Genomic DNA, 25369 nt, shown 5'->3' on the forward strand with positions numbered 1-25369 from the left:
TGCACACAGTTCTTATCACAGTTTGCTCCATATGTTCCTCCTGTTGGGCACACGTGTATATTGTAGATAAACTCATGACTAGACTAGTTACCCTCCTGCCGGTAAGAGACGTCGCTACCAGCGTTTTGCTTGTGCTGGAGGACTAGGCTGGGAAACTGATGTCTTCCTGCAAACTGTTTAGGGTGCTGTTTCCCCGAAGTACAGACATCGCCCTCCTAGCTGTAACTCTGCATTTCAGTCTGCTGGGCATTCCTCCCAGTTTCAAGTGGTTGGATATGACAGTGCAGAAGTCTCAAGTGCTCCTCTACGCATCACTGTTCAGAAACCGATTTTCCAGATGTCCACAGACACGTTAGCTTCTCAACTCGCAAACGCCACCAACTGTCAGCAAAAATTCAGGAGCCTAAAACTCATCTGTTCTCCTGAAAAATATTTCTCATTTGACAAGGTTTTATGGGGTAGATGGTCTTTTTCTTCGACTGCATGTTTATAAGATTAAGATGCCTGCAACATAACTTGTTTTCTTATATAGCAGAAGTCTTTGTGGCAACACTAAGGAATTATAAACAACATGACTCATTTTGATGCCCTTTTTCTCTATTCAATTAAAAAATATGACTTGCTGAGGCAGTATAAGGCAGGCCAAATGAAATTAACTACTTAAAGTAAGTTGATAAAACCAAGTAATATTCCACTACCTGCTATGGCCTGCATCATTTTAATGGGTATCAAAAAACAAGGAAAAAACACCACAAAAAACCCCAACAAACCCAAACCCAACCAACCAAAAAATAAAATTCCACAAAACCTCCAGTATGTTCTCAAGTAAACAATGGGAAAATAAAGAAAAAACGTTATGATCCGGTTACAGGAATTGGAAAAAAAGGATCCAGCATCTTTCCTCAACATCGTCACAGATTTCTGTCATCAGGCTAGTACAATCTAGTAACCTCTGGACAAATCACGGTCAGCTTTTTGTTTGTTTCAGCTTCATTTTTATCAATTTTTTTAAGTCTTTTACTAGAAGATGAGTCTGATAAAACAAAGCAATACCTTAATTTTTACATTAAAAAGTTGAATAACAGACTCTACGATACGTAAGTCCCACCTTTCTCCGAACTCGGAAGCTGTAACAAGTACTGAAAAGAACCTCAATTATGTAGGACACGTGTCATTTTCCCACTGTTTCATGGCTTCGTGGTTTTCACTCCAGAGAAGAGGAGTTGTCCCTACTTCTGCAGATCTACAACAATTGTATGGTATTGCAACAGGAGAGAATCACGACCAGAGAGCTGAACTATTAGGAACATTCTGCATTTATGTTTAAGGGAAAACCATGAATAATTATATAGAAAATATTCCAATTAGTAGAACGTCATTAAAGAGTCTGGTGTTATTGACAAGTGCGCGCATGAGTATCTGCCTTAACTGTAGTCTCTAAGTAAATGGAGAGAGCAATCTTCCCACCCTTACCAAGCGTTTGCTGTACAGCAGTGCTGTGCTGCTCCCACTGGAAACTGCCCATTTGGAAAAATTCATGACATGTTCCAGCTGTTTAGAGAGACCTGCCACTTCCTGTTGTTGCTGCAGAAGTTTCATCCGATGCTCTTTAGCCAGAGTCTGCAAATAGACAAGCAGTTCCAGTCAAAGGGTTCAATTTACAGTCAACAAGCATTAGCGTTCGTGTTCGTAATTCACAACGATCAAGTGGCTTAACTCGGCTCTTCTAAAAAGCATCCTTGCCCCTGACTGCAGCTATCAAACAGAAGTCAGTATGCATTTATTCAAGATGCATACACAGGACTTTCTGTGCAGATTCCAATCTTCTCTTACAACACATTTCTCTATATGTATGTACCTCTCTACGCATACACTTTTTAAAGCACAATTGGAATTAATATTTTTCCAGGTATCCATTCTAGACCATCCCTTCTATCCATTCTCTCCTTTGATTTGCTATTGGATTGCTGAATTTATGAAAAATTCTGATGGAAAGGCTTTTCATGCATGACACACAGAATTATGACTTGCAAAAGCATGGAGAAAGAAACTGGGCTTGGAGACAGCCCCGATTCACAAAGCAGGGAACACAGATAATAATTACAAACAAAACACCCCCCACCCCCTCCAAAAAACAAACCCTCCGGCCCTCTCCCACCAAACCCCCACTTGCTCAAATAGCTTGTGTGGGACACCTCTCCACTCTGGAATTGTGATAGGGCATGCACAGGTGGCTAATGATAGAAATGGATTGTACTTTAATGTGAAACCACACAAAAAATATTAAGACTGACATTTTTGTTTCTTATGAGAGAAATTAAATTACCTCCAACTGATGCAGCAGAGCTTTTCCCTTTTTGTTTATTTCTACCATCAGTGTAAATATGGCAACTTTAATATCCTGTTCCACCTGCTTTTGATTCTGATTCACTTCAAGAATTCTGTAAGTAGACAGTATAAAAAATAATGTTATTTAGCTCACAAACCCACCCTCCAAACAGTATATAAAACAGTATAAAAAAAAAAAAAATCCTCTAGCCTGTTGCTGAGACTACAACATTTCTCAGTCATATGCACCCGTTCCGTTAATAGATATACCATCAGATACAGTCAGGAAAATTACTGGGAGAAATAGAAAGAGCAAGTACCAGTGACCTATGATAAAATTAATTATCTGGTGGCAAATTCTAATGCCATAAATCTGTAAATTACTGACATCTGCCACTCAGAAAAATTAAATGCTCATTGCAATTTAAATTCTTGGGTTTTAATTGTTCAGCATATTTCTGGAACAGTCCATGGCAATCAAAACTGTTCATGTCTAATTTCCATCTAATGTAAAATGGCAGTCCAGAAACAACACAATAAAAAGATTTTCCAATTTAGCTATTTCAACAATAGTGCTCAGACTCGTAGCAGCAAAGCATAATCTTATATTGTGAAAACGACTACTGCCAAGATGCAAGGGAGAAAAAACGCTTAGCTGCAGCAAAAGAAGAGAAGGGTGTCTGCTGGTTTTTCCCACCTCCACCACCCTCAAAGACAGGCAAAGAGAGAGGAAGAGTTCAAGTTGCACTCAGCATCCCACACTGTGTTGAATCTTCCTGGGTACTGCCTTTGAACTCTGCTGAAGGAGCAAGTTACAAAGGTCTACTGCAGCACACTCTTTACAGATTTATTTTTCTCCTAGGTTTGTAGAACCGAGTGAATAAAGCCCCAAGCATAAAAGTATTACATAAATCTTCAAATATGTGTCACAAGCATTATGAAAACATGAGTCATAACCTTTCGCTTTTTAAGAGGGATCTACACTGGGAAAATAAGCGTGCTGATGGTGGGGGAGAATATGACTGCCTTCTACAGTCTTTATTGCATAAGTTGTTTTGTTGCACCCAAGCTATTGCTGCCCATTAAGTCCACAGGCTGAGCAGAAGAGTTACCTAACACAACCAAGCACATTAAACGGGCAGCAGTCGCTACAGCAAACTGAAGATTTTAGAATTTCTCTTTCTGGAAGGAGAAAAGGAAAGAGGTGCAAAATGCACTAATCTAAACATTTCAAGAAATTACAGTGTATATAAAGTTGCCGTCCGTGTCAGTTTTAACCTCAGAATCTGATACATACCTGTTTTGGATCTGTTTCCCTGTATATTTTATGTACTTAGTCTTCTCCATCAATTTGGTGATTAGTGTCTCTATGATCACTTTCTGGTTCTGAAAAGCTTCTTCTATAAACTGGTACCTGCAGTAAATAATAGTGAGTATTTACATACGCACAAGGTGTGATATACTTGCTAAAAAGCAGAGCATCTCACAAAAGACTTCTTTTATTGAAAAAAGACGCTGCTTAAGTCCAGAATTTAACTGTCATCATAGAAGCATATGTCAGCAAATGCCGATATATTTTATTTTTAGTATATTTGAGCTTATAGTATATTTCCTGCAATTTTTATTTTGAGAATTTAGGATTTTCATAAATATGAAGGGATACTGCGTCACCATAGCCCAATTTTAGCAAAAGAAAAATTAATGTTGTGCTGTAGTCATCACTTTGTAGGTGACAGTGCGTGTAAGCTATTACTTCATGCAAGTAAATGTAAACAATGTAAAAACAGAAGAAGAGAGATTGCTGTGTCAGTATAAGTCAGCAATATTTTAAATCAAGGAACTAAAATCATCAACCATTTGAAGAAAAAAAAGTAGCAGCACATTCTGCAAGGGCCATAAATCCTAAGAAAAGGAGAATTAGAGAGGAAGACTGCAACCATGCAAGAGCAAGGTTGAGCCTATTCCAAAGCAACAGCGGTCAACACTTCACCTATTGATGTTCACCTGGTCAGGCACACAAATTCTTTGGGTGGTTGTATCAGGTACAGCAAGCATATTAATATTTAACCTAAGAGTACATCTGTCCCAGACCATTACTGTATGCGTTAGCCAGCAAGATTATTGTCTTGTACTCAGAAAGTTGTAAATAATCCTACTTCTCAGCTTCTGTGTCTGGTAAGAGATGACCACAGAAGAGCAACACAAAGATTTGAATGTCATAAAAAGTGTTCTCAAATTACAGTACAGCCAAACTTTAGGTTCACTCTTCTTTAAAAAGGGCTCTTCACAGAAAAAATGTCCATTTGATCCATTCTGAAAATGTTTGGTAATGTTCCGTTATATAATCATCTTGTTGAAGGACAAATGGAGAAATTCCACATTAGTGTACAGTTGCATAACACAGCCCCTGTGCTTTCTAAGGACTCTCCGAAGAGCTGTACAGCAACAAATTCTATCCAAATAACTCGACAGTAAAGAAAGGTCTTGTGCTTAAATCACCAGATTAAGAACTGGAAGAATCGGGTTTTCATTCTAAACTATCACATGCTCATCAGCCACACTCTTTTGGATACAATCTCTGTTTATTTGTGGGCTTTGTATCTGAGCAGAAAATTTTATTTTGCATTTTTTTTCAACTGACTGTATTCCATACAGCTAGAGCTACAACCGACTTCAAGCTATCTTCCCACAAGTGCGCAGCGTAAAACATATACTTTGTTCCGATACCTGTGCTCTTTGTGTTCTAGTAACTGACAGTCTCGGCAGGTCAACTTGTCACAGGTTTCGCAATACAACTTCAACTGCTCCTTTTTGTGGTAAGGGCAAAACACAGGTCGCTGACTGGTCACACCAACTGCTTCTGTTGAATAAAGGAAGATGTCAGTCCAGTCTCCTGAAACGGTGAAAGACTTGCATTCTCCTGTTTTTCCTTCCCATATTCCTCACCGAGATGCTAAAAGTGTGTATCAGGCCACCCAATCAAGAATATAACAGCTGTGAGACATTGCAGTTTGAGTTTACTCTTCATCAAGCACGGAGCTAACGCCCGCTCTCATGGAAAATGTCTAGATCCTATTTTACCATAACTTACTAAGGCCCTAAAAAACTATTTACAAATGGAGTAAGCAGCCAGTGCTGTTGCAGCTGCAAAAGACATTGCACAACCAACAAGTTCCTTTCTTAAATGGAAAGGAGATTGCTGACTTAATTTGTTGCTCTGTCCTCTTTCTCAGCCAAATGGACGAAAGGGGGGTTGAGGATATCAAGACACAGGCATTCAAAAGTGTAAAACATACAGAATATAATAACCAGAAGTTACTAACGACCCTTCAGGATCCCATTCTAAATAGGTGAGAGGTCTCACTTCGGTTTCTAGTGAGCAAATATCAAAGAGCAGAGGGAACACCACCAGGTGACAGAAATGAAATCTGTTCTTTAAAGAATTTAACCGACAAAGCCTGATTTCTTTTGAGTTAGGTTGGACGCTGAGTTTGTGAGGATTACGTGGCCTGTAACGAAAAATGGCTTCTCACTGCAGCCCATCCTTCACTGCAGATCGGTAAGATCTCTTTTCCATACCCATTCATTTACTTATTTTCACAAAACCTGGAAGAAGTTATTTTCAGACCGGTATCCTTCAGTCAAAATTCTTTGAAACTGACCAGAAGTGAAAGCCCTCGTTATAGATAAAATTCACAGGACTGGATATGGTGGAATGAAAACAAATACATATTATAATGCATATATTTATAATAATATATAAAAATAATTTCTATATTTACAAGATAAACCATGCAAGTCCAACGGATTTATTAGAACCAGTGGAATGTTTGGCAGCATACTATTACGTTTGTAACTGTCCTACAATATCACTAAAAGACAAGACACAATGGGCATAAGTTGAAATAACAGAGGTTCTCAATGAATAAAAGTACAACCTTTTTTACCACGAGAACAGTCAAGATTTCTCAGAGAGGCTGTACTGTACACCACATCCACCGTTGTCGGTTCTCAAGGCCCAAATGGATAAAGCCCTGAGCAACTTGATCTGATCTTATAGTTGACTGCTTTAAGCAGGAGGCTGGACTAGAGACTAGATGATGTCCTGAGGTCCCTTCCAACCTGAATTATCATAGCTCCTACTGAAGAAAGACACCCCAATTCATAACATACTTCCCTTTAATTTCTAAGGCAAAACATTTCAAACTTAAAATATACTTAGCTAAAACCTGAATGCTGGCACGCTTTATTGCTAACAAAACATGCTTTATTGTCAGAGAGCTGAAACAATAACCTATTAGTGCTCCTTTTGCTGCGGTATACAATAATAAAGTTCATACAAACCGTTTGCTAGGCTTTTATAAAAACTAGACGAGCCAAACGCATAACTAAGTATTTTCTGCAGCTGATCGTTAAAGTTCAGACAATAGTTTGCAGTCACACTAGATGAAAGATAAAATCTACGTGTATTTATTTGTTTAAAACACTTTGCATAAAAATCATATGAAATACCAATCTGTAGGTTTTCTTATCACTATGCAGCATATCTGACAGAAAAAGACTCACAGAAAAAAGGCTATCACACCCCCAGCCGTGACAAAGTCTCCCTTTTCAGTAGCTACATTCTAATGCATCTAATGCTTAAAATGAAGTTTTCTCTTTTGTTAGCTGGATCATTTAAGAGATCCACTTAGATGGAGAGCAGCCAAAGAAACACCAGAAGTGGTTCAAACGGTTACAGCCTTCAGCAACGAAACTAAGTGACTGGGATGCAGAAAACTATTAAAACATATCCATTACCAACCAGAAAAATAGCATAGTCCCACTAATTCGTATGCACCAAAGGGTTATATCATAATGAATCCGTCCTTTGACATTTACTAGGATTAAGGAATACAATTTTTGAAATTTATCAATAAAAGTAAACGTGGTGGTCTAATACAGTTTTCCAAAGCAGACACACATTCTCTGTGAAATTATAAATCAAGTGTCTCACCTGGAGATACTTCCTCTTTCTGTCTTACTGTATGATCCTTTGTGAATTTAACCCTCTGGTGAGCTCTGATGCAGGTCTTGCACAACCATTCTACACATTCCACACAAAACCCATTAGCTTCTGCATTGTCTTCACAGCTTGTGCACACCTGATGTGAGGAAGAAAAGGTAGCTGTTAAAATAAATATGGAATATACATACAAGCTTTTGTTCATATGCAATCAGTGCACTTTTACAGTTTTCCAAAAACAGTGAAATGAGAACGGAAAACTGCCTGAGGTGCAGGAACACTATAAATAACTGCATAAAAGTAATTGAATGTGACTTTTCAGAGAAAGTGGCCATTTTATCAGTGTTACTCTAAAACCTTTACCTGACATGATAAAAGTCCAACCATTACTTTCTGCCTGACACTGCACACTTAGAAGCCGTATAACCTTTACTATATACAACATGCTTTTGTGAAATATTTACTAACTACAGAACACTATCAGCACTGCTCTGATTTTAGAAGCCTCCCTCAGTTCCCACGGAAGCTTTAATTTTAGTTTCTGTTCACCTGCGTAGAGTTTCAAGAAGTACACACAGTATTGAACAGCAGGGTTCTTCTCAAGAATCTGCATCACCACTTAAAGAAAGCATTCCTGTTAAGCTTATCAGTAAAGCTAACCTAGAACAAATTTGCAACCAATGCGTAATAATTTTCAAACTCTGGGCTGTTAATTCCTGGGGCTCTTTGGACTATACCCAAGAGATCTAGAAAAAAAAAAAATTAATTGCAGAAAATAAACCTGATCACAGAGCAAAATCTCTCTGCACAGAGTCAATACACAAACAAGAAGAAATTCCTATGGATGCACAAGTTGAACAACAGGTTGAAAACTATGAATGATGGGACCTGGACAGGCTGGAGAGGTGGGGCCATGCGAACCTCATGAAGTTCAACAAGGCCAAGTGCAAGGTCCTGCACGTGGGCCGATGCAATCCCACGCCCAAACACAGGCTGGGTGGAGAACGGATTGAGGGCAACCCTGAGGAGAAGGACTTGGGGTGCTGGTTGATGAGAAGCTCAACACGAGCTGGCAATGCGCACTCACAGCCCAGAAGGCCAACTGCATGCTGGGCTGCATCAAAAGGAGCGCAGCCAGCAGGTCGAGGGAGGTGATTCTGCCCTTCTACTTCGCCCTTGTGAGACCCCACCTGGAGTACTGAGTCCAGCTCTGGGGCCCTCAACACAAGGACATGGACCTGTTGGAGTGGGGCCAGAGGAGGGCCACAAAGATGATCAGAGGGCTGGAGCACCTCTGCTATGACAACAGGCTGAGAGAGTTGGGGTTGTTCAGCCTGGAGAAGGCTCCAGGGAGACCTTATAGCAGCCTTCCAGTACCTAAAGGTACCTACAGGAAAGATGGGCAGGGACTCTTTATCAGGGAGTGTAGTGATAGGACAAGGGGTAATGGCCTCAAACAGAAAGAGGGTAGATTTAGATTAGGTATTAGGAAGAAACTCTTTACAGTCAGGCTGGTGAGACACTGGAACAGGTTACCCAGAGAGGTTGTGGAGGCCCCATCCCTGGAGGTGTTCAAGGCCAGGCTGGATGGGGCTTTGAGCAACCTGGTCTAGTGGGAGGTGTCCCTGCCCATGGCAGAGGGGTTGGAACTAGATGGTCTTTAAGGTCCCTTCTGACCCAAACCATTCTATGATTCTATGAACAACACCATTTCACATGTTCCTAACATGATTTCATTTTTAACTCCTGCTTTACAATACCTCTGTAGTCATACCTTCAAGGGGGTTTTGGTGGTAAAAATAGTGAACATACTTGTGTAGATACTTGGTAACTACCATCCATTTCTATCAACATTTAGCACTGCTGCAAACCAAAGCCTCGAGATGTCTGAAGATTACTATATGCTACAGATCACAGTGATAGAATTGTGCCAGCAGGGGCAACAAGGAGAAAATTTTAGATTTTAGTTTTTTCAGTTTGATTCAAAAAAATCCAACTTGTGCACCCGCACAAGATAAATATAGATAACTAAAAAGGAAGCAAATATTTATATTCTATGCAGGTAGATAATATATACGTAGAACTATGTCCCAGTTTCCCCTTTAAGAAAAAGAGGAAAATTAGCACCAAACTTGCCTTAAGCCACAAAGCAAGTTACTGACAGAACTGGAATTTGAACATGGGAGTTCCAGATTCCCAATGCTGTGCTTATTCTTCTGGATCATGTTGCTTCTCAAAGCAAATATCTTCTGAGAAATGAAGTTACAACGCAAGGGTTGTTGACCCTCTTGTTGTCACTTGGAGTTTGAAGCAGTTCCTTTTCATTAAAGGTGACCTGCAAAGGAGAAAAAATTGGGCTTGTGCCCCTTTTTCTGTTTCTTTACAAAACAGAGGCCTGAAAGTTTTATTTTGAATTATCTTCTTAAATATTTTTTGATCTTCTGCTTGGTTTTTCTTTTTCTTTCCTCTCTTCTCTTAACAATAAAAATTCTAGTCCTATCCAGACTAGTTGACTAGTGAGAAATATCAAAGTCAGGAAAATGGAAGTACAGCAGTTAAAGGAAGTGAATTGTAATCAGGAAATTAAAAAAAATTTTACTTGCTCTTAACCTTTAATTAGGCCTCAGCTCAGCTTCTTCAAAAAAAAAAATTTAGAACAAGCAAGTATCACAGAGGCACTACTTCAACGTTACATTTTCTCTGTCAGAAACTCCCATGAAAGAAATTCCCTCCCTTCTCCTTTGCTAGCTGTCTCCTCCTCAGGTTTGCCAATGAAACCCTCTGCAGGACTGTGGTGTAAAACTGGATTTATTACATCATTGTAGCCCAAGGATCAGTTGCATCAGCACTGCTGACTGGGCAGTGAACTATTGCAGGGTGAGAAAGAAGTTTTTAAATCAGTCTTGTTGCCAGAAAGGTACGGTGGTGCTACACCCCCAGATACCCAGAGGTGGTTTTGCAAGTTAGTGGAGAACGAAAGATTGGATATTTGTTTTTCAGTGTAAAAAACCCAACAGTGAAAACAAATGTTGTGGTTTAAGCAAAGGAAAAAACAACAATAAAAGTCTTTCAGACATTCTGTAAGTCATGGAATAAAAACAACAGAGAGAAAAAAAAAAAAGGGGGGCAGGAACCCAATTTAAAAATAATAAATAAGAAAAACCCCAACAAAACAGAACACCCCAGAAACACTCCCCACCCCCAGCCTTTCCAGGTCATCATTACCAAAGTTAGGCAGATAAGCTTGCTACGTGACAGGGAATTTCAGTAAGTTCAAAGTATTTCTGAAGTTATTCTTTCCTCCTAGATTCCGAGATCTTTGTCTATTTTATTTTTTCAATATGCTTTAACCCTAAAACATTTTTTTTTCAACTAGTTTGACCTGCTATAGTTGGAATGACATGAAGATTGTGACTCAATAACCAATAATCAGGTGCTGCCAAATGAACTGAAACTCCTCCTTTGTAGTCCCAAAAATATATATTCCAATTTTATACTCTTCAAGCCACCAAGTGGAAGAGAGACAGTTTTCTAAAATTTCTCACAGATATCTTAACTCGTGCTGTCAAAATACCTATGCCTTCTAGGTAGAAACTAGATTTGCTTCTACCTATTTCATATTTGAAATATGCATTTTCAGATACAGCTTGGATTTTGGTAGAACTGGTTACTAGAACAATTCATATTGTTCTAAAGTATATAGAAGTACAATTACTACAAATATTTGTTATACTCTTACAAAGCCTAAAACTTATTTAACTCTCATTTTTGAGACTCATACAAGCAGTGCCTCAGTGATTTCAAAGATTCTCCCTAGTTAACCTGTAAGTCTTTATTCTGGTTAGACAGATGTTTATTTTTAATTGAGTTTTCCTTGTAATTATATTTAATTCATTCACTAGTTTTAGTATTTATAACCCCAGGAAGTGTTCATTCAGCCTTCATTCAAATTTAATGAAAGCTGAAATTACTCAGCATGTTGCAGGTAAGCACTATTTTTTCTGTTGTAAAAGCGTGTGTATTTACTTAAAAACAGATTTACATGCAAGAGTGGAGGTAATAGAGCTGTCTTCTCAGCTACAGTAGTAACTAACCACTCTTCCAATTAAATATACTTTGAGTATTAAAGAGATTAAATAAGCAATCAGAGGTTTCTGAGTTTCAAAGGAAGACAGCGAAGTAGTCCAGAAGAATATCCAGTGAACCAACATTCCAAACTTCACCAGTGTAAATTAGATGCAATGGTTTCCCCTGTTGGACCCCAAAAATATTGATCTCTTGGCGCATACAAAAAATCACCCAAGACAGCGCCTGTCTTTCGGCACATTCTCGCCTACATGTAACTCTAAATACGAACCACACGCTGATACCTCAAAATGCATAAATCCTAATCAACATATCCTCCTTTCCCCAACATCCCATCAACAGCTGCCTCTCTTAGAAGCACAACAAAACTGTGACTCTTCTTGAGTATATTATCCAGTGTGTTAAACCAGTGGCTTTCAAAGACATTTTGGCCACGGCTATAGCTTTGATAAGCTATTTAGCATACTAGTTCTTCTTTGGAAGAATACACAGTGGCTACTCCGACACCATATAAAACTAGAGAAACTTTTTGTTCTAAATTGTCCCCATTAATCGCCCTATTACGCCAGTCAGAGTTGCTGTCTTAGTCTCCAGACCTAGTATCAGATCTAAACTCGTGCCTTCTTTTGTTACTACATTCCCAATATCTCACATAAAGTCCAACTGTTCTTCATTCCTACCAGAACATTTAAAACTCCCAGGTCAGTAACTGGTAAAGATACAGAAAGTGTTCTTAGTATCAAAAATATTTTTACACATGTGCTCTTTTGGACGCAGAAGCTATGAGAATTAGGACCTAAACTAAAATGCACTACAGGCTCAATTTGTTGCAGCAATATCAACGTTATCACTATGATCTTCTTCTGCATTAATCTCACACTTCTCATTTTTACTTTCATGGCTTTTCACACGCATTTTTTTCTGTTCAGTTCCTAAATTTCCCTCACTTGTCTACCCTTTAGTCTCATTCAAATTTAGCAATTGCTTCAGTAACATCTCTGGGGTTTGAAGCTCCTTTCCTCTTACTCTTATGAATCAAGTATAATTAATTTTTATTTTCAAACTACTCATCAGCATCCAATAATTTTGCCAAGTCTTTAAATAAATTATAAAGTGAAAAAAAAAAGTTATAAAGGATCTGCTCTTTCAAAGTATTTATGTCCTAGTTGCCCACAACCTACAACGATTACTGTCAGGAAGATCACAACTGCATCTCCTGCTAGTCTCTTCAGGAAAGTTCCCTGTGCCAATAGCCAGCACAAAATCCTTAATGTTCTCTTTAACGCTAGCCAGGAAAGCCCTTGTGGAACATATACTAGGGAGTTTTACACTTTCTTGATGCTTACATCTTTTGCTCCTGAACTTTTCAGTAGTAATTGCTAGAAAGCAATTGCTAGAAAGTACTCAACTGCCAAAATCAGGCGCAGATAAGGTAAACATGATTTTAGATAGATGGCTGGCGTTTTAATGAGCTCCAGTTATTTTTCTCACCCCCCAATCCCAGGCTTCCTGATATGCCATTCACTTCTACAGTTTTGATAAGATATGCTGAAAACTATTTTAATATTATTACCATTTTAAATCTGAAACAACCAAACGTTGAATTTGAAAGGGTTTTCTTTGAGTTGCTCTTGAATTGAAATAAACCAGTCCTTCCTGACAATGCACACGTACAGGCTAGTCGTAGATATGCACCAGTGGTTCTCAGCCACTTCACTTGCACAGCACCCATGGCCTGCCTCTAATTCTAATTTCTTAAACATCCTGCTAAAGATGCCAAACTATCAAAGCCAAACTAACTGTCTCAGCAGAAAGTTTCTATAAAAAGTTTTTGACAGAGTTCGGATGATCGCTGATCAAATATTTCCTGCAAGTCTCAGCATCTTTTCCACTTTAATTCCTCTGATCTGTTGCCTATCTTGCTACTGGTAATTTTTCTTTCTTTTCTCCTTGCTTTTTCAGGGGCAAAACAAGACAGGCCGCTTAGAAGGATGTATCATCCCTAAACCTCATAATATTCCCCAACAGGACACTGATCTGTTTAACTATTATTGAGTTAACTTTGCTGTTCCACAACAGACAGCTTTAGAGAATGGTGTAGCTTTTTTTTTTTTTTTTTTACGGTTCCAACGTCAAAGTACAAAGGAACGTCCAAAAAGCTTCATTATCATACCAAAATAAACCTATTCAAACAAAACAGAGCTGTACATCATTCATTTCCGACAGGTAAGGTACACATTCATTTCGCAGGCATCTAACAAAACATCTAGCTCCATTAAACAAAAACAAAAAAAAGTCAGCAGAAAAGCACGTGAATTTACTGCTCTCCTGGTGTAGCAAAGTCTGCTGGTTTGCCTTCCACTGCTGCAGAAAGTATGTTCAGCCAGGGAACTTAGCTGAAGAACAGCCATGCTGACTGAACTGCAACACTGCTGGTTTTTGTTAGGAAGAGAAAGAAACAAATATGGAACGGGAGAGTAAGATAGATGTCTTCGAAGGGAACTTAAGGAAACACAAATGCTTTGAAGAACCTCCCTGAAATCTGCCCACACCACTCAACAATGAATGATTCCAAACCAGCTGTTGAAATATGCAGAATTTCTCTGTATCTCTCTCCAGCAGATCAAGATTGGAAGATAAACAACAAAGACATCTCCCTCAGTTCCAAGGAAGTGCCTGAATTATCCTGACATCACTAAGTTTGGTGGATACTCCAACTTTTGATACCCTACGACCCATCGAATTGCACCCAATTTTACATGACTATGACCAACCTCAAGAATATAAAAACCCCTTCTTGAATTTTCAGTTCCTTATCCAAGTCTCAAAGGCCTCAATTCCCCACTTAACTTTCACAGAAAGCAGGAAAAAATTGGGGGGGGGGGGGAAGACTTTGTCACTAAACCCAGGAAAAATAATTCTACTCTATCACCAGTCCCTAAAGGAATATCTTGGAGGACTTGTTATATAACTAAGCAGAGGTTATGGCACAGGTCCAAAAAGAAATTCAGGACTGCTTCTGCATAACAAAGGTGTTTGTTATCCTGCTTCTCTTCCTAATTTTAAAGTCACTAAAAAAATTATGATCAAATTTTCAATGCAGCAGGGACTATTCATTTTCTCAGTCTTACGAGTAGAGTATTGAGAGACTTTGTGTAAATCTCACAACTATGTCCAAAACTCAGATGTCTCCCTGCAACCTCCGGGGGGGGGGAGGGGGAGAAAGAAAGAAACAAACAAAAATCCCACAAAAACACACAAAAAAAACCAAACTTCAAACTGTCCTATATTAAGAGGACACTGTTCATACTTCCAGAGACTCCCAAGTAAATTTCAGTTTCTGGGAAGGTCTATCATTTTGCAGAAATCCAGTTGCGAAATTCCTCATAAGCTGAACACAGCTTAACGGTTTTTGAGACGTAACTTAATTCCTCTTCCTCTGAGATGATGACAGCACTTATGCCTTTAATAGTCAGTGAGCTGGTATCACAAACCTGACTGGGTGCTTTCATCCGCTCCTGAGTGACATACCCATTCCTGTATGTCAGCACAAATTTCAGCTAAGCTTTGGAACAAGCAGACTACACGATAAAGGACCTCTAAGAAGCTGCCCCCAAAACAAATGGATCAAGGGCCAATGATACAGGTCCCTCAAACAGGAAAGCAAAAAAGAGGCATTTTCAAAATAAAAGGAGACCACCACCCAAATGTTAGGCATAATGTTAAAATAGAAGGCACGTAGACAGAGTAACCTTTTTGTACTGTTAAAACAAAGAATGCTGCAACATATAAAGAGGCTGAATTATTTACAGTAAGTTCCTGGAGTTTAATAAAAGCTTTATGAGTAAAGAGATACTTGAGATACTCTCTTGCCAGCTAAAAATGAAGACATGCAATATTTTGATACCAGAGATTGCTAAACTGTGGACCTACGCAGATGTGATTATTCATTTGGTATCGCTTCCACATTAGTACCTTCACCCTGAAAAACCATCATGAGGAAAAAACCTCAGTAATACTATTCTTCCAGATAAGTAGGTTTTGGTTTAATGAGATGGCTGTTATTTGATTGCAAAAGGAAAAAGAGGCAGCCTACATAAGAAAAACAAACAAGAAACCCTACAACATAGCATCTTCCCCAATTAGAATTTTGAGCCTCTTGCTTGGTAATTGCACTGCAGCTATTTAGTGCCATTTTTGTCAGGGCTGAGATAAGAAAAATAAAGTCGATTTAACTAGAGAATTCCATTTTAAATTGACATCTCTTGATGCAGTGCTGTTCAGGTCTCTGCTTCACAGAGTGATTCAAGCGCCCTGTCCAAAGTACAGAAATTCCTATTCTAACACCTATTCCTTACTTTTTATCTTTTGCTATCACAATGAAATTTTATATCAACAATTAAAAATAGTTTTGAATAAGACAACCACCTTCTTCCCATGCATTTTCCTCAATTTTAACTGATTTTCTAGAGTAGCTGCCCTAGGTGATGACTAAGTACTTGAAGTCTTTTTCTGCCTATGAACAGCAAAAAGGCCACACCGCAAGAAGCCAATGATATGCATACACATCCAAAAGGTGTTAACTTGATTACATGTTAATGCACTTACCTGATTCGATTTCTCTACTGTGCTACTGGGAACCTCTGTGGTATCCTTCACAAAAAAGTTATCTATGATGTGTCTTTCTGCGCATTCCTGACCACAAATTGGACAGCGGATAACACCGACTGGGGGGAAAAAAAAAAATCTGATTAAGCCTGCACAACTTAAGGTATATCAAACAACTTCAAAGACAGCTTGTAAGGATAAATACTTTGAAAGGATGTTTTGATACATTCCTGTCAATAAGGTGTGAGTAAAAAGAAGCTCATTCTCATTTATCACTTAAGTAACCTTTACCTTTTATTGCCTGATGATGTATCCTTTCAAGCACGGTCAACCCCCTTTTTATTTCAATCCTATAAAGAATTTGCCCTAATCTCATAGAAAATTGATTCCTTTTCTCTAAAGGGAACGTATTCTCATTGACAATCTGTTGTTATAGAATGGATTCGAGTAAACATATATTAGTGTGGAGTATTACTTAGTGACATTGAGCACTATTACATACACTCACATAGCAGCAGTGTGACATGACTGACTTCCAACCGCGTAATATGAGAAACTGAAATGTAATAAATTCAAAATTAATGAGGCAAGTTGTATAGAGGAAGAACAGACCTGTATTAACATTGCGACTACCTTCACACTAAGCAAGGGAAAGCAAGACATTGGAATAAATAAGCAAGGTCCTCTCCCCCCTCTCCTCTGCAAGGCACACTGGGGAACAATTCTAAGACAATAACATGCTTAGACTCTGGGTTAAAGAAAGAGCTGAGAACCAATAACTCAAAAGGTTAAACAATTAATGGTTTTCCAAGAGAATAAAAAGGGCAAAGTCAAGTTCAAATATTGGGGTTCAACAGCGAGTAGGCTTGACTGAAATGGGAAAGATCTATATAAACATTTTAAAGTAGGCACCTTTCCTAGGTGCAGAAAACGGAATGTCTTCTTAGCACTGAGGCTAAAAGATCTCTCTAAAATGCTACGCATTAGCATCTTGCTTTAAGAAAATTATCAGTCATTACCACCAGAAAAAGAAAAGAACTGAAACTAAGTTAAGTTGAAATAATCACTTAGGACGTGGAATTCATCACGCAAAGCCTACAGTGGGATAGTCATGTGAGTCCACACTGAGATCGATTCTGGACCTACAGCTGCCATTTGAGAGGAGGCAGGATTTTAGGGCCTTAAAGAAGATCAGAGGCGCCATCTAACCCAATGAATTTACCACCAGTATATAATTCATCATTTGCATATTTAACTAAACCAGCATAGGCTTAATTCTGTTCCTGTTTCACTTTCACAATAAAATGTAGAAGTACAGAAACTATTAAATATTTCACTTTCTACAGAAGAACATAACTCCTTACTGTAAGTGCTTCATACAAGATTTAGGTAATTTTTTCATAATATTCTTCCAATATACACCAGAGATTTAACTGGCCAACCCACTATAAAGCAGTTCTCTAATAAAAGTCCACCAGCTTTACTAAATTAGCTCTTCATTCCGGAAATGTAGCCAGCAGTTTTCCATTTGTGTGCAAGGCATTTAACACTCATCTGAAAGGCTAGGATGTTAAGCCTAGTTTTATTATAGTTGCCATTTTGCCAGTCTGCATTTCAAGACACATTTGTGCAGCTTCTTTTAACATACAAATTCTGTATTTTGGTTAAAACTTTTGCAACATTTTTTTATAGCATCATCATGAAGGATAATTAAGAAATCCAACTCTGGTATGTCAGGTAGTTAATAGAACTCCAAGTACTGAATTTCTCCTTTTATTAAGCAAATAAATTTACCGCAGTCAAGAGTGAACAAATCTCCAAATACTCCAGCTACACACTTGCTAAAAAAAAAAAAGATGACTGTTCATATTTTTCAACAGCGCTGATTACAAACCGCCCTCTGTTCCCTCGTTGCTCATTCTTAAGCCTGACAAAGCGCAGTGCTTTGGGGCCAACACAAGTGACTGAGTCGGTCTTTGCCAGCGTTTGGGAGCGGGGTATAGACAGAGAACGAGTCTGGCAAACTGCTTCAGCCATGGATGTGCTTCTCCTGCGTCCCCAGGCTTCACCCTCAGCCCCCGATCTGCTTCACTGACCCAATGTACTACTTGCTTACACTGAGGCAACGTGAGAAGCGGGAAGAGGATGGGAAGGGGCCAACACCACCGCTGAAGATTGAACGTGGAACCACTGTCTTTGAAACAGATCAGTTGCATTAACCTGAACTTATAAATTGAATTGAATTGAAATTGAATTTCAATTGAACTGAAAACATGGCAGGCAAGGAAGGGGCAGGGGACAAGTTAGGAAAGGTACGAACATAAACCAAACGTTTTCATTTGCATCTGCACCAACAGAATACTGCCAACTACCTGTTCAAGAGATCACTTAGAATTTCGAGACTGAGACGGGAAAAGGAGAAAAGGAAAACTGCCCAATCCTCTCAAAATCCTCTGGAAACTTTTTTGAGAATTCCTTATGCTGTCTAGCCTTAAGTCAAGGTTGTCTTCTGCAACTGTGTGTGGGCAAGTTTGCCTCTGTCATAATCCTGAGTTGATGACTGCTACACAAATCAGTTTCAAATCAGGTTTAGTCAACCTCAGAACCACGGATTTAAGTGAAACCACCTAGTACCATGATCCCAGTGTAACAGTTACAGTCAGGTTACACTGTTACGCACACAGCTGACAACATAAGCCTTTTTTGTCCCAAAATGTAACACACAAGTTAGCCAAAGAGCATTACTTTTAGGTCTTTATCTACTATTCTTACTGTACCCAAGGCTCTTTCGGCAACCCACTGAATACTATAAACCAAGCGTAGGTCTTTTCCTCCCCACTCCCTCTCCAAGTGAGAAATGGAAGGTGCAAGCAGAGTGCTCTGTACATGTTTTTTCATGCGTGTTGCATTTAAAATGAGAGGGTGATGGCCAATAACGGTCCCTAGCAAATTCACGCAGGTTCATTTCAGAACTTCAATCTAGCCACCTCAAAGAGACACGCTCGCACGGATATGCTGCGCATCAGAACTGGAGTGTCCAGCTGCGTTCCTTATCAGTTAACAAATAGTACAATGGAGTGCACCGTATAATCACCACACAGTCCTGCAGAACACGGTGAGGAGCTGGTTAGTTCACCAGAACCCACATAACTAAGAGAGACAGACACTAAGTTACTGGGAAGGAAAAATACGGTTTACAACGAACCTAGAATTCAGAGCTTCCTATAGGAAAACAGAGGCAGAAGAGGAAAGACTGTGACTATTTTGGAATTAAATGAAAAACATGGGTAAATACAAAACCAATGTATTCAAAGTTAAAAAAAGAACACTGATTAGATTCAAGTAAAAGACACACACTTTTTTTTTTTTGCAAAGCTTATGGACAAAAATCTCTCAATATTAGCATTTCTACTGATGTTATCAGGGTTACCTGTCATAATTAAATACTAAAGTTCTATTTGGAAATAGTAATTTTCAAGTAAATTCTTACTTTGCAATACTAATTACAGAATGCAGCTTTTTGTATAAAACGATAAAACTACACATAGGCCAAGCAAAGTTTTCAGCCACTCATCCAATACAAATTGTACAGTTGTCATCTATCACAGTTCTGATGGGATTTAAGTCAGTTCATGTTATTTATGTTGTTTACAGCCCAAAACACATCAGCACAACCCTAAGAGCACACACCCACAAAGGCCAGGCTGGAGAAAGTTATAAACAAAAAATACTGGGAATAGGAAGGTTACTTGATTTGTTCATTACCTGTTTCTGAAGATGACACATAACATTTAATTTGTTTCATGTGCAGAGCCCTTTTTTAGACTAAGATTTGGTCAGGTAACATGGTGCATTGGGATTACATGTCTAGGTTTTGGTAATGGGGAGGCAAGGGGGAGCTGCAAACATCTCCACTGTGAGAAGACACCAGGGCCTTGCCCCCATGTCAGACAGAGCCAATTCCAGCCAGCTCCAAGATGGACCCATCACTGGCCAAATCTGAACCCGTCAGCAACACCGGTGGCGCCTCTGTGTACATGTTTAAGAAAGGGTAAAAAATGCTGTGAAACAGCAGCTGAGAGAGAGTAAAAAAAAAAAAAAAAAAAAAATGTGACAGAAACAGTCCTGCAGACAGCCAGGTCAGTGAAGAAGCTGGGGGGGGAGAAGGTGCTCCAGATGCCAGAGCAGATACTCTCCTGCAGCCCATGGAGAAGACCATGGTGAAACAGATTGTCCCCCTGCAGCCTATGGAAGACCACATTAGAGCAGATATCCACACTGCAGCCTGTGTAGGAACCCACGCTACAGCAGGTGGATATGGCCTGAAGGAAGCTGCAGTCTGTGGAAAGCCCATGCACAAGCAGGTTTTCTGGCAGGAACTGTGGCCTATGTGGGACCCACACTGGAGCAGCCTGTTCCTGAAGGACTGTAGCCCATGGAGAGGACCCACATTGCAGCAGGCCTTGAAGAAAGACTCTACAGCGGAACAGATCTTGAAGGACAGTATCCCATGGGAGGAATCCTACACTGGAGCAGGGTGGAAGATGGAGTATCAGAGGGGAACAGTTACGAACTGACCACAACCCCCATTCCCCATCCCCACTCCAGCACTTGAGGGGAAGAGACAAAGTCAGGAATGAAGGAGTGAAGTTGAAGAGGGGCGTGAGGGGGAAGGCTGTTTGGCTTTATTATTATTATTTATGTGTTTGTTTCTCATCATCCAAATCTATTTAATTGGAAATCAATTTATCTTTCTTACATTGAATCAGGTTTACCCATGATAGTAATTGATAAGCAATCTCCCTGTCTTTATCTGTCCTGTTGCAGGCAAAGAAAGAGAGAGCAGCTTGGTGGGCATCTGGCAGCCAGCCAAGGTTACCCCCTCCCCCCCATAGGTGCGTAACTCACCTTAATGGTTCTGAGGGGTTTTTTGTTTGGGTATTCCATTTGTTTCATTGGTTTGAGGGTTTGGTTTTGTTTGGTTTTTTGAAAGCTAAATGCTTTAAACTAGAATTCTCTCTTAGCTGAAGCGGATCTGAAAGACATGCTAGTATGTACGTAACTTTGCAGGTTTTATATAGAGAAGAAAGTGCTCTGTCACGCTGTAACCTTAGAGAGATGTGGAGAATACATAACCCCATGCCAATAACAATATCTATACTACTTTAGAGGTCTAATCCAGTTTAGAATATTGCTAACCATAGAGATCTTATGCTTCTTCCTCTTCCCAAGTAAAAAGGACATGGAAGAGTACTGAGACAGTATCACTGCCCTCAAACTAGTCTACTAGATGACACCATATACTACAATGGCTTAAGAGAAATTTTATTCAAGAGATAGGAGGAGAACTCAGAGAGATGCATACTAGAGTAGAGTCTTTTGGTATCAATAAAAATGGAAACAGTGTAAAATAAATATCAGCATATTAATGACTTGACAGTTTTAATACATTATTCCTATCTCAAATTATATTGTTTACAATATATTTTGTATGTACAGTGATGATTTGATAAAGGAATCACCGACATGGTTTGAATGGTATCCCGGGGTACATTTACAAGAGCGTGGTCAGTAAGTCAAGGGAAGTTATCCTCCCCCTCTAATCTGCCCTGGTGATGCCACCTCTGGAGTATTGCGTCCAGTTATGGGCTCCCCAGTTCAAGAAAGACAAGGAATTACTGGAGAGAGTCCAGTGGAGGGCTACAAAGGGAATGAAGCATCTCTCTTATGAGGAAAGGCTGAGAGACCTGGGGCTGTTTATCCTGGAGAAGAGAAGACTGAGGGGGGAATCTCATCAATGCTTACAAATATCTAAAGGGCAGGTGTCAAGAGGATGGGGCCAAACTCTTTTCAGTGGTGCCCAGCAACAGGACAAGGGGCAACAGGCATGAGCTGGAAGAGAGGAAATTCCATCTGAACATGAGGAAAAACTTCTTTACTTTGAGGGTGACAGAGCAGTGGAACAGGCTGCCCAGAGAAGTTCTGGAGTCTCCTTTTCTGGAGACATTCAAAACCCACCTGGACACGATCCTGTGCAACCTGCTCTAGGTGAAACTGCTTTAGCAGAGGGGTTGGACTAGATGATCTCTAGACATCCCTTCCAACTCCTGCCATTCTGTGAAACCCTTTTTTCCTCATCCAGTTTTCTAGTACAAAGGCTGAACTCAGACCACGGACTGGGATTCATCCCCTCCTAGGTCCTGCAGTAGTAACAAACAGTAACTAACAGACCTGACAGAGGAGTTTGACTTCTTTGGGTTCATAGAGTCAGGTTGGTTTAAAGTCATAACTGACGAACAGTATTAAGACAGATGGCTGAAGCAAACATAGGAGCACACATACAAGCTTTTTGCTAACAAGCCAACAGGTGCTATAGCAAGCAATTAACTCTTAACTTTTTTGAATAACCAAAAGGACAATGATATTTTCCAAAGACATTTCTGCTTGTATTTCATCAAAGAGTTACAATAATATACAGGGAGGAATGCAATACAAAGGCAAGTTAATATAGCCCCAGCATTTTCCTCCTACATTCCACATATGTATTAGCTTTTAATGCTCATTGGCACACTTTTTTCCTCATAAACATTTAATTACATTCTAAACTGTTCCTTAAGCATGCATAGAATGCAATTCCTAAATTAACTTGAGTTAATTAACATTTCCTCCACCGATTCCCTCTGCAAGACGCTTTCCTAGTGCCACAATGAATCAAACTTTTTTTTTTTTTTTCCTTTAAGTGTTAAGGTTTGGAAGCAATCATGAAATAGTTTTCTAACCATGCTTAATCTTATTGCCAACACTTCCTTCCTCTTGCTTCAAGACACCTGCTTCCTGAATTGTGCTGCAATTTACTTCAGCGCTTTCAAGGCTGGGAACCCCAGCTATCTTACTATGGTCTGTTCAAGAAGATTCAAATTCTGAGTAGCAAGATATTAAAAGCCATTTAGTTGATTTCCTTATATAAATTGGCAAGGAAGATAATTCATCCTCTAATAAAACTATAGGAGAAGCAGAGTACGTCATCAAAGCAAGAACTACATTATTGCTTTAAAGGAAAAAAAGAATCCCCAAACTATTTTGCTATTTCATTCCCCTCCTCCCCCCAAATAACCACAGTTTTGATAAAAGGAATGAGGGCAAAAGAGAAGAAAAATCTCAAAAGCTGTTGCAGAGAACATTAACCCATACACTGTGGGATAATGTAATGAAATTTCACTAATCCAAAAATTATTTCTGCTATTGATATTTGCTATACCGAATATATATTCTTCAAGTACATTACCATGTCAGCCCAAACCTAGTATTTTCACAAAAGACAAAAAAATCAGTATCTTTAAAGAAACACTGTCAGAGCAATTATATTGCAGCAGCATCAGAAACAGCATCGGATTCAGGTTAGCGTTTTGGCCAACACTGTTCAGCTTACGCACATTCCTGGATGGTGAGGCTCTACTGCTTATCCTGATTAAATTGGGGATAAGGAGGACCTCTAATTCCACATTAATGTTCTGATGCTCAACTAATTCTTGACCCAATCAATTCTAAAGAGCTTTGAGATATTCGTGTGTGAATTGAACAACAGAGTTAGGTGACTTCCAAGGCCAAGTTATTCTTTAGCGAACAAAGTAATTCTCCTTCCTGATGATTCTCTTAAGGGAAACTTGCTATGATAGCAAATTGCCAGAAATAAAGAGTTGACACTTGGTATATTTAATGATGTTTCCTTTCTGAATGCCTGATGTTGTAATACACTCTAGAGACACAGGGAATAGCCAAGAAAACCAGATCTAGTATTACTTAGAAGAGGAAATGACTTGCAATCAAGCTACCTTTCCTATTCCTCCTTACAGTGTGGGGGGATGGGGAATTGGGCAAGGATGACCTCATATTTTCCTAAAATTGCTTGAAGTAGCATCACCTCCCATCATCTATATCCTGCAGTTTAAAGGAAACAAACACCGAAGAGGATCCAGCGGTGACTCCAGCACACCAGAGCAGCTACAGGACCCGTTAACCAGGCACCTTCAGCCAGTTGTTCCATTTTTGACCGGACTTATCCTTCCCCCATTGCCTGTTTGTTTCAAACCCTAAGTTTCTCTCTCAACCTTTTGTCAAGCTTCAGTCAGCTGCCAGCTGATTTGCCATCCTTCCTTCCAATTTAGAATATTCACTCCTACAGAACCTCAAGAAACCTGTTTTCTGGTCCTAACCATCATCCGTATTATTTACATCAAAGGCAACCTACTGCTTCCTGCCCTGTAGTGCCCTCTACAATGGGGCAAGTGCAGGGGGGAAGAGAACCAAGAAATACCCACAAGATTCATCTGTAAAATAATTGAAAATTTTTCAGTGTATTTGGGATTGAAGCCCTGCAAGGTTTAGTGGATACAAACCAAAAAAAAAAAAAAAAGAAAAAAATCTCAGAAGTAGAGAGCACCAAAAAACCCCATGTATTGTTCGAAAGAGTTAAGGTTCCTCTGTAGCCTTAGCACTGAATCTTCAAAAGGGCAACACTGCAAGGGATAAGATAACATGCATTAGAATGCCTTTCACTGAGAACACTCCCATTTTACATGGGCTTAAAATTTTCCAATTTAAGAATCCTGACAAGAATTGCATAGTTTGCCATCTATTAATAACCGATTATTACATAAGCATCTTCATTCAAAGCTATAAAACAAAGAAATCCATTGTCTATCAAGGGGGAAGAGAGGCTTGAAGCTGTTTCTCCTGCTGTCGCTGCACACTGATGCAAGCTGAGGGAGAAGCTAAGCCCAGGTAGGCAGTCCACTGAGCTTGGAGAGTAGGTAAGTATTTCCAATGTGTCAACGTGTAATTGTTAGGGTCTAACATGAAACCTCTGCAGGAAGTAAGATTTTAAAAGCATCCTTACCTGTTTATTCTTGCTGAGAAAAACGGAGTTCTCAAGTGTCAGGGTTTATTTTTGTCAAAATAATCCTCTAAAATTTTTTTTTTTTTTAAATGAAGCAAGCATTTCCAGAGTGCCCCAGTGGCCAGGTGAAAACATATTACTTAACTTGGGCGGAGTTCCGTAATCATCATCGTGATTATCATGAGGATGGCAAGCGATAAGAACCCACATCTTCATCTACTATGTTTGTGCCGGGATAGTTGTTCCTGCAGCTGTATAGTGAGCTGGATCAAAAGCACATGGCTCTTGGAGTAGGATGTTAGAGGGGAAGACCTCCCCCCTTTTCAGCAGCAGCATCCATGCATACAAAAATCAAGCAGCTGTGGAACCTTACATTCAGACTTTGCTTGAACCAGGCTCAGACACCACGTTGCTAACAGAAGTAACTATGCTGGCTCCCCTGCCCA

The 25369-nt window shown here is 39.4% G+C and overlaps 1 protein-coding gene across 2 annotated transcripts in view; it reads right to left on the reverse strand.

Moving 5' to 3' along the window:
• TRIM24 (tripartite motif containing 24) overlaps positions 1-25369 on the reverse strand; it is a 64300-nt gene that overhangs the window by 21067 nt on the left and 17864 nt on the right. For both annotated transcript variants that reach the window (XM_082493247.1, XM_082493246.1), the window contains exons 2-7: positions 16028-16146; positions 7325-7472; positions 5056-5188; positions 3626-3742; positions 2327-2441; positions 1474-1620 (exon numbers count right to left, since the gene is read on the reverse strand). In XM_082493247.1, coding sequence (XP_082349373.1) covers positions 1474-1620; positions 2327-2441; positions 3626-3742; positions 5056-5188; positions 7325-7472; positions 16028-16146 — 779 coding nt within the window. The remainder of the gene's footprint in view (positions 1-1473; positions 1621-2326; positions 2442-3625; positions 3743-5055; positions 5189-7324; positions 7473-16027; positions 16147-25369) is intronic.

The sequence above is a fragment of the Vanellus vanellus genome (assembly GCF_965231255.1).
Source record: "Vanellus vanellus genome assembly, chromosome: 1".
Lineage (NCBI taxonomy): Eukaryota > Metazoa > Chordata > Aves > Charadriiformes > Charadriidae > Vanellus > Vanellus vanellus.